General features: G+C 42.0%; 1 protein-coding gene across 7 annotated transcripts in view; it reads right to left on the minus strand.

Annotated features, from left to right (window-relative positions):
• Positions 1-15,907, minus strand: part of LOC138740612 (uncharacterized) — a 78,707-nt gene that overhangs the window by 53,803 nt on the left and 8,997 nt on the right. For 5 of the 7 annotated variants that reach the window (XM_069893515.1, XM_069893514.1, XM_069893517.1 and 2 more), the window contains exons 5-6: positions 14,483-14,579; positions 11,365-11,492 (exon numbers count right to left, since the gene is read on the minus strand). In XM_069893515.1, the coding sequence (XP_069749616.1) occupies positions 11,365-11,492; positions 14,483-14,579 (225 nt within the window). Of the gene's footprint in view, positions 1-3,605; positions 3,806-9,298; positions 9,513-11,364; positions 11,493-14,482; positions 14,580-15,907 lie in introns of those variants that run through there. The other 2 variants (XM_069893518.1, XM_069893513.1) reach the window with 2 other exon arrangements.

A 15,907-nucleotide genomic window follows, 5' to 3' on the forward strand; every position in this document is an offset into this window, starting at 1 on the left:
ATAAATAAGTGAACAAGTTGTTGTAGCCTAACCATTAGTGCCAAGAAACAATTTTAATCAATGCTTAATATTGAATGAAAATGATAATAAATTACATGCCATGTCCGTTGCCAAATGTGAGAGCCGGCACCAAACTGCAGACACCAAAATGTCCAAGGGGCTACAAGTCATTTTTTTCACCAAAATGTCCAGCATCAAAATATCCGGTGCAAAACCACAGGCAGCAAAATGTCTGATTCCACAAACAAACGCTAACTGGTGTATTCCCTCCACCTGCCCAGTGGACAAATTTAGAGTATGTGAAGGCATCAAACAATTTCACTTTATTCTATTCAACGAAGGGTCGGGGCTGTGGGCAAGGTCAAGGGGGCCTGGGGGGAGGCCTTACTAATGTTCAGCTTAGGGGCCTGGGCATGGCAATTAATCCGCCACCGCGCACATTCTTTGAATCAATGGTTGTGGACGCCCATTTGCAGAATGGAGTCAACACTTAAAATTGACAGTTTTTGTCTCTAAACAAGTGAAAGATGTGAGGTTTGGGGAGAAAGTGAAGTTGATGATCAGCCATGATCTAAAATGGCGGTGCTGGCCCGACGGGCCAAATGGCCTACTCCAGCTCCTATTGTCTATTGAGATAGTTGTTCAACAGTGAGTGACATAACTGCTCTGAAGGTGTTCCATTGCATCATAGTGTTCCTGTGACTTACATTCCTAATGAGCTTATTATTGCTGACATCTTTGTAGGACAGATTGCAACATAACATTAAGGGATTATGCAATTCTGACAGATGTACATCATTTGGGAAGCACAGTTAACACAACATTATTACAGCACCAGCGACCCGGGTTCAAATGCTGCGCTGTCTGTGTGGAGTTAGTCTCTTCTCCCCATCTGGGTGCTCTGGTTTCGTCCCAAATCGGACAGGGGCTTTGGGTTAATTTGGGTGCAATTGAGCAGCTTGGGTTTAAATGGCTGGAATCGCTTCCATTGTGTTGTAAATAAAATTCAGAGAATCAAAGTAAATTTTTAATTTAAAAAAAGCATATTGTAATATTTTCACAGGGCACTCAGGTTGTTTGATTGGCATCAGCATTGTTATTCGTGAACTTTCCTGAGTTCACAGAAGACCACAGTTTTGTTAAACTGCCATCCACAAAAGAGCTTCAAGGATAGGGAGTGTTGAGGGACCTCAGGGTATGAGGGTGGGGGATGTCAAGGGATGGAGGGACTTTGGGGTATGAGGGTGGGGGATGTCAAGGGATGGAGGGACTTTGGGGTATGAGGGTGGGGGGGTGTCCAGGGATGGTGGGATCTCAGAGTATGAAGGTGGGGTAGGGTGGGGAGTGTCGAAGGATGGAGGGGCATCAAGGTACAATGGTGGGACATGGTGGGGAGTGTTGAATGATGGAGCGATGTTGGGTACGAGGATGGGACATGGTAGGTGGTGTTGATGAATGGAGAGACCTTGGAGTACGAGAGTGAGGAGTGTCGAGGGATGGAGGGAGCTCGGGGTACAAGAGTAGGACACAGTAGAGAGTGTCAAGGGACAGAGAGACGCCAGAGTGTCTCACGTTTGGACGTGGTAGGGGATGTCAATGAATGGAGGGACCTTGGGGTACGAGGAAGGGGTGTGTCAGGCAATGCAGGGATCTCAAGGAACAAGATGGGGAGTGTCAACAGATGGAGGGACATCGGGGTATGAGGTTGGTGGAAGGGATGGAGGGACCTTGGGGAATGAAGGTGAGGAGTGTCGAGGGATGGAGGGATCTTGGAGTATGAGGGTGGGATACAGTGGGGAGTGTCGAGGGATGAAGGGACATCAAGATAGGAGGATGGCAATGGCGTAGCTAGGAGGAGTATAATGGGAGTGACTGGAGTGTGCTGACATGGATTGTCAAACCATTGTGGCCTGAAGGAATGGTACTGTGCTGTGATGTTCTCTATCCTAAGGTGGTAATGGCCCACTCTCATGAACCAATGCAATATGCATGATGACGGGCGACTCTAATATGCATTAACAAAATATTGTTAAATAAATAAATAATTAAAGGTACCATTTGTCTGAGTGTGTGTTTGCATGTTTTTGCACCTAGGATAGGACTGTTTTGTTGGGTTGTACTTGTACAATCAGGTGATAATAAACTTAAGTTGGGAACTAAGTGCATCCATTGAAGGCCCTCACTACAGGAGCAGATTACAGATCAGGTGATAACTTGGTCCATCCAGGCTTGTTAGGGTGTGGAATTAGTGTGTGGGTGCAGAGGTGAATAAAGTGAATAAATATCTGGAAATGAATTTAGTGGAGTGCTTGTGAGCTGCTCTTGGGCTAATGAGCATTTTAGAATTCTTTTAAGTTGACATTGAAAATGCATTCTACAGTCTCTCACTGCACCCTGCTGGTAATAGGTGGTACTGTGTAATCAGGTGGATGGACAGATATACATACATGCACGTGTACGCATGTATACACTCTTATACACACATGAAAACACACATCCACTCATGCATACACATACACACATGCAGACATGTTCATGTGTACTCACGAACATACATTTTGTTATGACACAGACCAACAGCAATGGAAATTCACCAAGGAATATATTTTTCTTTTGAAAAACTATATTAATTAATAACTACTATAACACATTAGTAAAATAAAACTCAATTATGTGTGAGTGCGTGTGCGTGATACCCAAACCATTTCAGCTTAAGCAAGATTCTGGAAAGTCATTCCAAAGTTCAGTCATGACAAAGTCCATTGTCGAAATGCAGATTTAAAAAAAAATCACAAAGGAGGTGGGACAGACTGAGTCACCTGACTGCTGAAAACTCACAAATCCTTGTCAAGTTTCTTCCAGAGAAAGATCCTTTCGTGGGAGCAATTGTCACAACGCCACTTTTCCTTGCGTAGGAGAAACACGTGATTTCCACAGTGTCCAAAACCCAGATACAAGTTAATCAATGCAACCTTTGCTTTAGCCACGGTGGGGTTTCAATAATTCCCCTGACAGGGAGAATCAGCCAAATTGTCCATGATCACACAGAGTCATTCCTGCTCAGTGTTCAAAAAGATGGCCACTGGTCATTAATGTGTCGTTTCTGCAGTGATCCACACACATAGCTCTCTCACCACCTGCGCTCCTAGAAAAAGCACCCAATGTTCTTTCTCATCTCCAAACTAGCGAATTTGGGTACAGTCTGTACTAGCTGTTGCCGCCCAGTCTCTCCCTAGCTGTGAATGGTTTCAGCCTGTACTAGCCCTTAAAGTGATATTCACACTAAATGAAATAGGAGCTCATAATAATGTACACACAACCACACATAAACCCGCGCGCACTTGCACACACACTCGTGGAGTAAATAAGAGGAGTTATTTTGGAATTTTACCAGAAGATCAGATCAAATTAAGGGTGATAACTTTATAGAGGGTAAGTTTATCTCCAGTATTCCCATGTAATGTGATTTAACAGTAAACTTTCAAGGTCAACCTTTACATATCTTGGGCAACACAAAGGCAGACATTTAAGTGAGCAACAAATTCAAAGTAACATGGAAACCCTACATGGCTAACTCCAACAAATTCTTTACAAGATACATCATATTTATCAAAAGTTTGAACTGTTTATTTTTAAGCAACTTCTCCCACCCTCCTTTAGATATATTTCAAATAAAATGATGTCAATCTTTCTTATTTTAAGCAATTAAAATAATTATCCCAAACTTTTTTTGGAATTTACGAGAAGGATGTTCCACACAAAACATCTGCTTATGGATTTTCAGCATTAGGTTGCTTGTTTCCATCTAGGAATAATAAAATAAAATAATTTTAGTGTCAAATAGTTGCTTTTATAAAGCTGAGATAAAAAGCCAGATTTTAGGGGGGTCTTTCAGCTTATTGATATATTTGAAAATAACTCCCAAATATTGTTGCCAAAGAAACATGAGTTTATCTAGTTCTTGACAGAAGCTCAGGATGTGGACTGAAGGATTAGACTTGGCCTGGAAGACAGGAATAAATCCTCGGTTCTTTTCCAAAGTTGTGAACCCAACTATAGATTATTCAACATAATACAAACTGCTGGAAGAACTTAGTGGGTCAGACAACATCCATGGAGGGAAACAGATAGTTCCCAGCTATACAAAATGTGAAACAAAATAAGAGGACAACAAAGACAAAAAATCTAAAAGGGAAGAGAAAATAAGTAAATGAATAGTGAATATTTACAGTTCAATGAAGAGACAGTAAGCAAACTGGGGCCACACTTTCTAAGAGTTCAGAAGAATGAGAGGGCTCTCAATGAAACTGATAAAATTCTCACGGGCTTGGAAGAGCAAATGCAGTGGCATTGCTGCCACTGGTGCATTTTCAGCAGGCTCTTTCAATTCCTCCTCAGTATTTGACCATTCTCTGGTCTGACTATGTAGGATCTTGGATTTATGTCCTCCAGAACAGTGGCCTTTTGTCCCAAGTGTTGGAATCTCTGAGTCACCCTGTGTCATGTTGTGCCAGTGGCCCAAAGCTTCTTGCTTTTTGTCTTTTTGCGTGATGTTTCAAGCAGGTCTCACAACTGGAAACCATCCTGTCAAAGTTAGCATTTATCTCTGGCTAATAGACAGTAGTTCTGGCCCTCCTATTGCACTTTTCCATTCCAAAGTGCCCCTCGTGCACTCTTTTCAGCATCTCTTGTTGCAATGATTGACGAATGATAATTCTGCTCTGCTCTGAGTAGAAGCTGATTGACATCATTCAGCTCAGCTCTGATGTTCTAGTATAACTGACTTTAACCTTTAGGCCATCCTTCATTCAGATACTTAATGAACTTAACGTGAAAGAACTGTGTCCTTTTCTGTTTCAGCTGTGATTTGCTTGGATTTCATGTCAGATATGGGAAGAGATTCAGTGATCAGATTAATGTGGAGATTCACATCTGTCTCTGTGGAACTCTCATTGTGTGCTTCACTCTGCATCATTGCCCTGGATAACACATCAGCTAATACAATAGATTTCTCTAGTGTGTACACCCTCTTGACTAGGCTTAAGTTTTCACATGCTTTGTCACCCAGCAGTGATTCATGTGAACCTGAGGTGGTGGTCTTTAACTTTCACCTTGACTTTGCATGTACCTTTTGTGTCGATGCTCTGTCCATTGTAGGCTTTGCACAGGATTTGCATAGATGCAAGGCTTTATCTTCATTGCCCTGATGTTGTGCTCACAGATCAAATTGATCTTTACCCCTGTGTCCAGCTCGAAAGAAACATTTGTTCCATTTGTATGCAATTACATAGTCCATTTATCCTGCTCGACTTTGTTCACACTTGGCTGTTCAGTGTCTGTTGTTTTAGAATCTTTCTGCACCACCATGCCCACAAAGACTGTATCACTGAGAACAGCTTCTTCTTTAGTGTGTACAGTGTGCTCACTTTCACTTCTGTTTTGTTTTCCTTTGGAAAAATATTGCTTTGCATTTTAATTTTGCCCTTTGTACTTATTACAGATTTTACCATAAGTGGAACATTGTTTTGGGGTATGTTGAGTTCCACATCATTTGTAACTGGATGTCTCTCCATTTTTTTGTTGCTTTTTATATCTCATATTTTGTTCATGTGTGTGGACACACACTGTGGCTATGGGCTATGCCTTCGTTTTCACTTGGTTTTGCATTCTCATTGAACTTTTTGCGTACTGCAAAGCTACTTTACTGGTATGGCAATATACTCACAGCTCCCGTTAAGGTAAGCTCTGTCTCTCGCAAAGTTGGTTGTCTCAAGTATAATATCAAGTCTGATTTAATTGAATGGAGAAGCAGGCAGGAGAGGCTCAATGTAAACTTAACAGTGAAACAGTGTTATGAGCCCAGAGGACCCCAAATCCCAGCAGCAATAGAAATTCACCAAGACAAATTGATATTTAAACAACAGTTACTTTTAATAATATTTAAACATGAAAACAGGATCAAACTTTAACTTATTACTATTAACTGAACTTAACCTTCTAATTTTAAGTGCATGTAATGTGTATACAAGTTCAAAAAAAGTCCTTTGATTCACAATCCAGTCTCACTTCTCACTCCTCCAAGTTCCCCCACCCCCCACCCCCCAAATTCTTATACTGTGGACAGAATTTAACATTTATGAAGTTCACCAGGCTTCAGTGCTTGAAAGGTAAATGGTTACCACTCAGGAAGGTTCTTGTCACTTTTCAGAGAGAGATTTTTTGCTCATTGAACACCCACAACTGATTCCTTCTGATCAGTCTGATCAGTCACTTCAGCCGAAGAAACTTACGCCATCAGGGTTTTCCAGATGATAACCTCTTTCTTTCAGAGTTCCTTTTTGTTTCCCTTATTTCAAGTGAAAAATTATGCGGCCAGTTCTCTCCTCTTGTATAGGCCACAGGGGCCTTGACCAGGGTGAACTAATTACTCACCACCTGTCTTCAAAATGGGTTTTTTCCACAAGCTTGCCGTTCCAGTCCCAGCTGCTGCTGAACTGTAGAACAGAATTCTCTCTCTCACAATCAGAGAAAACCACATGACCCTGTTATAACAGCCAACTGCACACTCAGACAGACCTAATCTTCTGAGTTTGTTCATCTGTTGCTTTCCAAAACAATGTCCAATTAACACCTACTTGTGAAGTCCTTATAGGCATTCTTCAAAGTTTGCAATGGCACCCCGAGCCTGGACTGTCTGGCTTGAGCAGAGCTCTGGCATTTTAAGTGAGATCTGTTTTGAAGTGTTAGCATCTGACCTACACTATAAAAAAAACTGCCACAATTTATCTCCTTTAGAACATATCTATATACAATATAAAATATAACATAATCTGTTAAAACAGCAGTTTTAAAAAAACAGGCACCTGCCTGTTTTTTCTTGTACTTGATGAAGGCCGTAGGCCTGAAACATGGTTCCCTTTGCTTCTTATAGATGATGTGTGACCAGTTGAGTTTCACATTTATGTGTTGCAGTGAATGAGATTGGTCCGTTTATTTTTAAGGACATATAGAAGTGTTTGACATGACACAAATATAGAGTTGTGGCAATGGTGCTGAAGCAGAAAGATTTATAACCATCGTGGTGTCCTGGAGGCACTGTCAGTCTGGAATAAAGACAGTTAAAGGAGGGAGGAATGGACATTCCCAGGGGTTACACGTTGCAAGCTGTGAAGTCGCCACTGATTATTCCAATCTGCATCTCAGGAGTAGCATCTTTGCACAGAGACGAAGGGCTGAAACAAGGTTCACCCTTTGCTTCCTCTTGAAGCTCCATGATCTGCTGTATTTCTCCAGCACTTTTGGGTGTTGCATTTACCCAGAGGGTAAATGCTCCCTCAACAGCCCCTAAGGCTAGAGCTGGATGAGGTTCCCACCCTGGATGAGACATATAAGGCAATCGAACAACTGAAAAGTGGCAAAGCAGCAGGTATGGATGGAATCCCCCCAGAAGTCTGGAAGGCTGGCGGCAAAACTCTGCATGCCAAACTGCATGAGTTTTTCAAGCTTTGTTGGGACCAAGGTAAACTGCCTCAGGATCTTCGTGATGCCACCATCATCACCCTGTACAAAAACAAAGGCGAGAAATCAGACTGCTCAAACTACAGGGGAATCACGTTGCTCTCCATTGCAGGCAAAATCTTCGCTAGGATTCTACTAAATAGAATAATACCTAGTGACGCCGAGAATATTCTCCCAGAATCACAGTGCGGCTTTCGCGCAAACAGAGGAACCACTGACATGGTCTTTGCCCTCAGACAGCTCCAAGAAAAGTGCAGAGAACAAAACAAAGGACTCTACATCACCTTTGTTGACCTCACCAAAGCCTTCGACACCGTGAGCAGGAAAGGGCTTTGGCAAATACTAGAGCGCATCGGATGTCCCCCAAAGTTCCTCAACATGATTATCCAACTGCACGAAAACCAACAAGGTCGGGTCAGATACAGCAATGAGCTCTCTGAACCCTTCTCCATTAACAATGGCGTGAAGCAAGGCTGTGTTCTCGCACCAACCCTCTTTTCAATCTTCTTCAGCATGATGCTGAACCAAGCCATGAAAGACCCCAACAATGAAGACGCTGTTTACATCCGGTACCGCACGGATGGCAGTCTCTTCAATCTGAGGCGCCTGCAAGCTCACACCAAGACACAAGAGAAACTTGTCCGTGAACTACTCTTTGCAGATGATGCCGCTTTAGTTGCCCATTCAGAGCCAGCTCTTCAGCGCTTGACGTCCTGCTTTGCGGAAACTGCCAAAATGTTTGGCCTGGAAGTCAGCCTGAAGAAAACTGAGGTCCTCCATCAGCCAGCTCCCCACCATGACTACCAGCCCCCCCACATCTCCATCGGGCACACAAAACTCAAAACGGTCAACCAGTTTACCTATCTCGGCTGCACCATTTCATCAGATGCAAGGATCGACAATGAGATAGACAACAGACTCGCCAAGGCAAGTAGCGCCTTTGGAAGACTACACAAAAGAGTCTGGAAAAACAACCAACTGAAAAACCTCACAAAGATAAGCGTATACAGAGCCGTTGTCATACCCACACTCCTGTTCGGCTCCGAATCATGGGTCCTCTACCGGCACCACCTACGGCTCCTAGAACGCTTCCACCAGCGTTGTCTCCGCTCCATCCTCAACATCCATTGGAGCGCTCACACCCCTAACGTCGAGGTACTCGAGATGGCAGAGGTCGACAGCATCGAGTCCACGCTGCTGAAGATCCAGCTGCGCTGGATGGGTCACGTCTCCAGAATGGAGGACCATCGCCTTCCCAAGATCGTATTATATGGCGAGCTCTCCACTGGCCACCGTGACAGAGGTGCACCAAAGAAAAGGTACAAGGACTGCCTAAAGAAATCTCTTGGTGCCTGCCACATTGACCACCGCCAGTGGGCTGATAACGCCTCAAACCGTGCATCTTGGCGCCTCACAGTTTGGCGGGCAGCAGCCTCCTTTGAAGAAGACCGCAGAGCCCACCTCACTGACAAAAGGCAAAGGAGGAAAAACCCAACACCCAACCCCAACCAACCAATTTTCCCTTGCAACCGCTGCAATCGTGTCTGCCTGTCCCGCATCGGACTGGTCAGCCACAAACGAGCCTGCAGCTGACGTGGACTTTTTACCCCCTCCATAAATCTTCGTCCGCGAAGCCAAGCCAAAGAAAAAAAGCAGGAAAGTGAAACAGTGGCTGAGAGAAATAGCACTTCCATCCATTTCCAAGGGAAGCAAAGTAACTATATGGAGAAAAGGCCTCTCAACAACAATACCAGCCTAGTGAATTTTTCCTGTCCTTTATCCAACACCCAGAGAGACCAGAACAGTTTTGTAGCATTAAATCCTCACTCTGTAATAATCATATTACATTAAGCTATTATGCTAAACACATCAGTATTAATAATAACACCATAATGAAGTTTAAATTTACAAGATGCATTAGACATTATTTTGAAATGTGCAGAACTGTTCCAGCAACAGATTTGTAGATGACATCGCAGGCATTAGAAAGCACCCTATTGGAGAGAGGATTAGAAGATGACACTACTTTCTGTGCACTGACAAGGTTCAAAGCTTTTACTTAGAAGAATTCACTCATACAAAGTAAACATGTCCTTAAAGTTAAATAGACAGAGTCAACGTTAAGGTAGGACCCTTTGGAGCATTGATATGCAGGGGGATCCTGGGGTGCAAAGGCACAGCTGCTTTAAATGCCAACACAAGGGGTAACGACAAAGGTGTACTATATATTTGCCTTTAACATTTGGAACTTGAATATAACATTCAGGAAGACACACTACAGCCATATGTAAAGCTTTGGTGAGGCCACATTGTGTGCAGTTCTGGTCAATACACTGCAGGAAAATGTGAAGGCCTTGGAGAGGGTGCATAACAAGTTCACCAGGATGTTGAGCAGACAAAGAATTGCTGGAGGAACTCAGCAAAACATGGGCAGAAGTGGTCAGTCAATGTTTTGGGTCAGGAACCCTGATCAGTCTCAGGTCAAGACCCGAAATGTTGAATGACCACACAGATGCTCTCTGACTTGTTGAGTTCCACCAGCATTCTTTGTCCATTCAAGATTGCAGCATCCGTAGCTTTTGTGCTTCTCCAGGACGTTGTCTGGAGCAGTATATTAGTTATATAGAGAGGTTGGACAAACTCTTGGAGGCTGAGGGTTAACTTGAAAGAAGTTCATAAAATTTTGATAGGTGTGGATTTGGTAGCTGCAGTCTCATCTCCCAGGCTAGAAATGTCAAATTCCAAAGTGCAGAGATTAAAGGTGAGAGAGTGACTTCTAGAGGCAATATTTTTTTCATGCTGAGAATGGTAGGTGTCTAGAACATGTGGCAAGTGAATCAGTTACGATACTGATGTTTAAGTGCCATTTAGATGGGAACGTGAACAGGCATGGGATGGAGGGAAATGGCAGATGAGATTAGTTCAAACTGGTGTCATGGTCAGCAAGGACTTTGCCAAAAAACCTTTTAGTGTGCTGCACTACGTTTCAGCCTGTGGCTGTCCTATTCTAATACAAGGTGGGGAGCTGGAGGAAGGAGACAGAGGGTTAGTGAAGGAGTGAGACCAGAGAGAGTGTGAGCAGCCAATTGGATCTCTGAAGGAGATGTTTTGGGCAAGTATGGTTACACAGAGAGAGAGGTGGGTGCCTGGAATGGACTGTCAGGAGTACTGATGGAAGCAGACACAATGAGTATGTAGGGAATAAAGAGATAGGGATAATGTGCAAGCAGCAGTATCTTAGTTTAATTGGGCATCATGTTTAGTGTCAACGTCATAGGCTTTCCTTTCTTCACCTATCAGAAGCTATCTTTCTTAGCCTCTCTGCCATCTCCCCCCATCGCTTCTCAGCTTCTTTCTCTTCTGACTTCCCACATGTAATACCTCTTACCTGTTAGTTTGTGCTTCTCCCTTCACCTTCGCCTTCTACCCTCTTTTATTCAGGTGTCTGCCTAACCTTTAATATTCCTGATGAAGGGGTCAGGTCCGAAAAGTTGACTAACTTTTACTTCCTAGGGATGCTGCATGACCTGCTGTGTTGCTCCAGCACTTGTGTACTGCACTAGACCCCGACATCTGCAGATTCTCTTATTTACAACCTCGATCATTGCACTTGGTAGGTGAGGCAATAAATTTGAACTTGAGGAGATGATTTAACTCAGCCCATGAATCTGTTAACTGGAGTATACTCCATTGCTGCCTATATACCCATAACCATCAACATAGCTGATCCCTTCATCAGTGTATCAAGCTGATATCATTAACCCCAAACGCACACCTCTACATTCACAATTCAAACTGAAATCATGTTGGAGCTTGATAATCTATGGCTGTGATTTAGTGCAATACCTTTTGCCAGTGCTTGCTTTTTCCTTTTCTGTGCCTTGAGCAAAGACAGGATGTAAGCTCCCACTTCCATGTCCTTTGTTTTAGCCTTTTCAACAGCTTTATTCTTGAGTACAAGCGGATTAAGCTTTCTGTCAGAATAGAACAACCCATAGTCAAGCATTTCAGTGTGAGGAAGTGGCAAAATAGTGGAAACAGCTCATACAGATTCCTTCAAACCAATATGGGGTACATCACATTCAGAAATAATATTTTAGAAATCAGAACCAAAGTAACTTGAGCCATGACTACCTACGTTCAGGAAGAACACATGAATCTGGATGAGAATCCAAAGCTCTCCAACACTTTTAAAACTGTGATTCAGCCGCATTTGGAATATCATGTGCATTCCCAAAACATATGAATCAATGAGGCTTCAAAATGTTTGCATTTTTCACAAAATGGATCAACATCTGCATCGAAACGGGATCATTTGAGATTAGACATGCGTATTCTGTGTACCACTTTGAATTCCAACAAACAGTGCTTTGCACAAAATGAAGATTCATTGATCAAACTAAGAGTGGAATACCAATTCTCATCGGAAAAAGTTACATTAGGATCACACTCCCTATCATTTTTAATCTTAGCCATTGGCACTAGTCTTAAATCCAATAAATCAATATAAATATAGCAGTCCACTGTGAAGAAATTGCAGATCAAAATCTGTATCAAGAATATTTGAATCTGTGATTTTAGGAAAATGGCTCAATTTAAACTGAACAAAATTCCTAATGCAAAAATCTAAAACAATGTCTATTAGAGATCTTAAATTTAACAGACAATTGTTGAAAAGAAGCAAAAAGTTATTTTGAATAAATAAATCTTTAAAATTTTTAATATCAAATCTGTACTATTCCTTAAAGCTTTCATCTAATACAGAAGGCAGGAATAAATAGTTATCTATAATAGAACTAGCCAGAGAAAAATTATTATAACCACAAATTTCCTAAATTGATCCCATGTTCTGAATCCAATTCTCATTAGGAGGACATTGGCAGAATATTTTTCATTCTTTGTCAACAATTTTTACGATTAAATTAGATCCAAGCCCTTTAATTGTCTGTTTGTTTTTGTGTGAACTGGGTAAACTTTTATCGGCACCTCAAAAGAAAGTTTTAGCTTTTAGCACATTGATAGCTAGACGAGCAGTTTTAATGAAATGGAAAGACGAACTCTCACCAATTCATGTACAATGGTTACAGGATGTAATGACATATCTATGCTTAGAGAAAATTGGGTATAATATTAAAGATAAAAAGTTTCAGTTTGAAAAGGTTTGGGGCCCATTTATAGAATATTATCATAACTGGGAATCTTAGATGATTTGGGGGCTCTAGTGCTGATCCGTCCATCTTCTGGAGGTCACAACTTGATCCATCTTTGAATTTTTCTTGTAACCTTGATTAAAGGGAGGGGTTGGATTAGTATTAGTTTTAGGGCCTTTTTTTAAAATAAATGGATTTATGGGTTTAATTATGATTATCCTAGATGATTTTTTTTTAGATACAATATTACATATAATGAGGTTTGTTATAATATTACTTAACTGATTTTTATGTATAATCATTTTAACAAACAATCACATTTAACAATTAGGGATGAAATTTAAAATTTGTTGTATTGTGCATTTACTTTAATTATATTTTATGTATATGCTGTCATATTGCTTTGCTATATTATTAACTTGTTTAATAATATAGCTCAATAAAAATACCTTAAAAAGGAAAAAAAAAGAATATCATGTGCATTTCTGGTTGCCTCATTGCAGGAAGGATTTGGAGGCTTTTGAAAGGTTTCAGAAAAGGTTTACCAGGATGTTGGCTGGATTAGAAGGTGTGAGTTAAGGGGAGAGTTTGGACAAACTGGGGTTGTTCTCACTGGAGCATCAGATGCTGAGAGGAGACCTGATAGAAGTTTATAAATTAATAAGAATCATTGATAGGATGGACAGTCAGAACCTTTTCCCAGGATAAAAATGTCATGTACTGGAGGACACATTCAAGGCAAGTGCGGGGGTAGGGGGGGGGGGGGGGTGGTCGTGCAGTTTAAAGGAGATTTTGGGACAAGTATTATTACAGAGAGAGGTGGGTGCCTGGAACAAGCTGTCCAGAGTACTGGTGGAAGCAGACACAATGAATATGTAGGGAATAAAGGGATAGAGATAATGTGCAAGCATAGTGTTTTACTTTAATTGGGAACCATGTTTAGTGTAGACATCATGGGCTACACGGATCCTGTGCTGTGCTGTTCCATGTTCTCTGCATGTTCCTTTGGGATTTCCTCACCACTACCCTTGGTCTACCGTGGATTCATTCACAGCAACATGTCGTTGGTGTCTAGAGGAGGCAGGGGAAGCCTCCACAAATATTACCAGGATTGTGTCTTTGAAGAAAGACCAAATAAGCTATGAATATCAGGTGTACCACTGAGAACATTCTGGTTAGTTGCATCACTGCCTGGTACAAAGGTCTAAACTCTCCGGACATGCATAAACTCCAGAGGGTTGTTAACCCGGCCTGTGACATCAAAGGGACCAAATTTCACTTCATCGAGGATATCTACCTGAGGCAGTGTCTTAAAAAAAGCAGCCTCTATCCTCAAAGACCCCCACCACCCAGGCCATGCCCTCTTCACTCTGCTACCATTCGGAAAAAGGGACAGGAGCACTCAATGGCACAAGGACAGCTTCTTCCCCGCTGCCATCAGATTCTTGAACCAAAGACACTGCCTTACTTTTCGCGTATTATTTTGTTTTTTTAATTTATTGTTGCACACGTGGTTTATATGAATGTTTGCACAATGACGCAGCCGCACAAACACCGAATTTCATGACTTGTTCATGACAATGCAATCTGATTCTGACTAACGCAAAGATGAGTAAACATCTCTGGGCAGCCAGCAGAAAGACACAGATATGCTAGAGGAACTTAGCAGCTGTTGCAGCATCCATGGGAGGTAAATATATATCACAAACGGAAAATCCTAAGGTGGGCTTTCAAAGGGGAGAAATCCATGATATGCATTGTGTCGATGTCACATGTAATTCAATAAAGTGTCTGGAAGAAAAGGAACAACTTACGTCTTTTGCATTACTAGACAACAGATAAATGGGCAACATGCTGCAAAAAGGATCAATAATATCCCAATTCCAAGAATATTCATAATTTGTTTTGTTCCTAAAAGAAAGCAAGAAAACCATATCAGAAACCATCATTCTTTGTCAAATAATTTTATTGGTGCACTGAGGAGTGTGGTAGAACAGAGGGATCTGGGAATACTGATGCATAATTTGCCTAAAGTGGCATCACAGGTAAATGGGGAGTTTGGGCACTTTGGCATTCATAAATAAAATAGAGGATAGGAATTGGGATGTTATGGTAAAGTTTTGTACTGCATTGGTGAGGCCAAATTGGGACTATTGGGTGCAGTTTTGGACATCTAACTACAGGAAGTAAATCAGTAAAATTGAAGGAATGTAGAGAAGATTTAAAAAGGCTGTTGCCAGGACTTGAGGAACTGAGTTACAGTGAAAGCCTAGAAGGGTGAGGTCTTTATTCCCTGGAGCGTAGAAGAATGAGGGGAGATTTGATAGAGGTATTTAAAATTGTGATGGGTATAGATGGAGTAAGTGCAAGTAGGCTTTTTCCACTGAGGTTAGGTGAGATACAAACCAAAGGACACGGGTTGAGGGTGAAAGGGGAAATTTTTAGGGGGAGCATTAGGGTGAATTTCTTCACGCACAGAGTGGTGGAATTATGGACAAGCTGCAAGCTAAAGTAGTGAATGCGGGCTCAGTTTTAACATTTAAGAAACATTTGGACAGCTACTTGGATGGGAGGCTTATGGAAGGAGATGGTCTGGGTGCAGCTCAGTGGAACGAGGCAGAATAATAGTCTATCACAGACTAGAAGGGCCAAGAGGCCCATTTTCTCTACTGTAATTTTCTATGGATCTACCCTTGTTTATAGTTTGCATTCTGTTTGTTGAACAGTTTAACTTGTGCTACAACCAAAGATAGAAATTGTAAATTTGGAATTAGAAAGGGCATCACAAGGGACAATTCCCAAGATGAAGATGCTGTGCTTGGCAGTGTCCTCGAGGTGTTGCAGACTCCAGGGAGCAGCAGACTGTTACAGGAAACCAGAAACAGGGAGAACAACCCTCCCCTCCCCCCCAACTGCACACCCTGGTTGAGGACGAGAAGCAGAGGTGATGACCCTACAGGACAGTGACCACGACGGCAGATCAGCAAGGGACTCAGCAGATGATGGACCCTTACAAGTCACAGGTGATTTGTGGTCCGGGGATCTGCATGAGCTGCTGGCACATGGGAACCAGGTATTAAAGCTAGGATTCGAGAGTGTGATGAGAGCAAGAAAAGGCCACCAAAGGTCCTCAGGTTCTGAAAGTTTTCTGATCAGTTAGTGCAGGAAAAAAATGTGGTGTTTCAATAATGCAGAACGGTGTTTTGGTAGTGCTGGTATAGTTTTTGGTGAGGCTAGCA

Source organism: Narcine bancroftii, chromosome 8 (genome assembly GCF_036971445.1).
Source record: "Narcine bancroftii isolate sNarBan1 chromosome 8, sNarBan1.hap1, whole genome shotgun sequence".
NCBI classification, from domain to species: Eukaryota; Metazoa; Chordata; class Chondrichthyes; order Torpediniformes; family Narcinidae; genus Narcine; species Narcine bancroftii.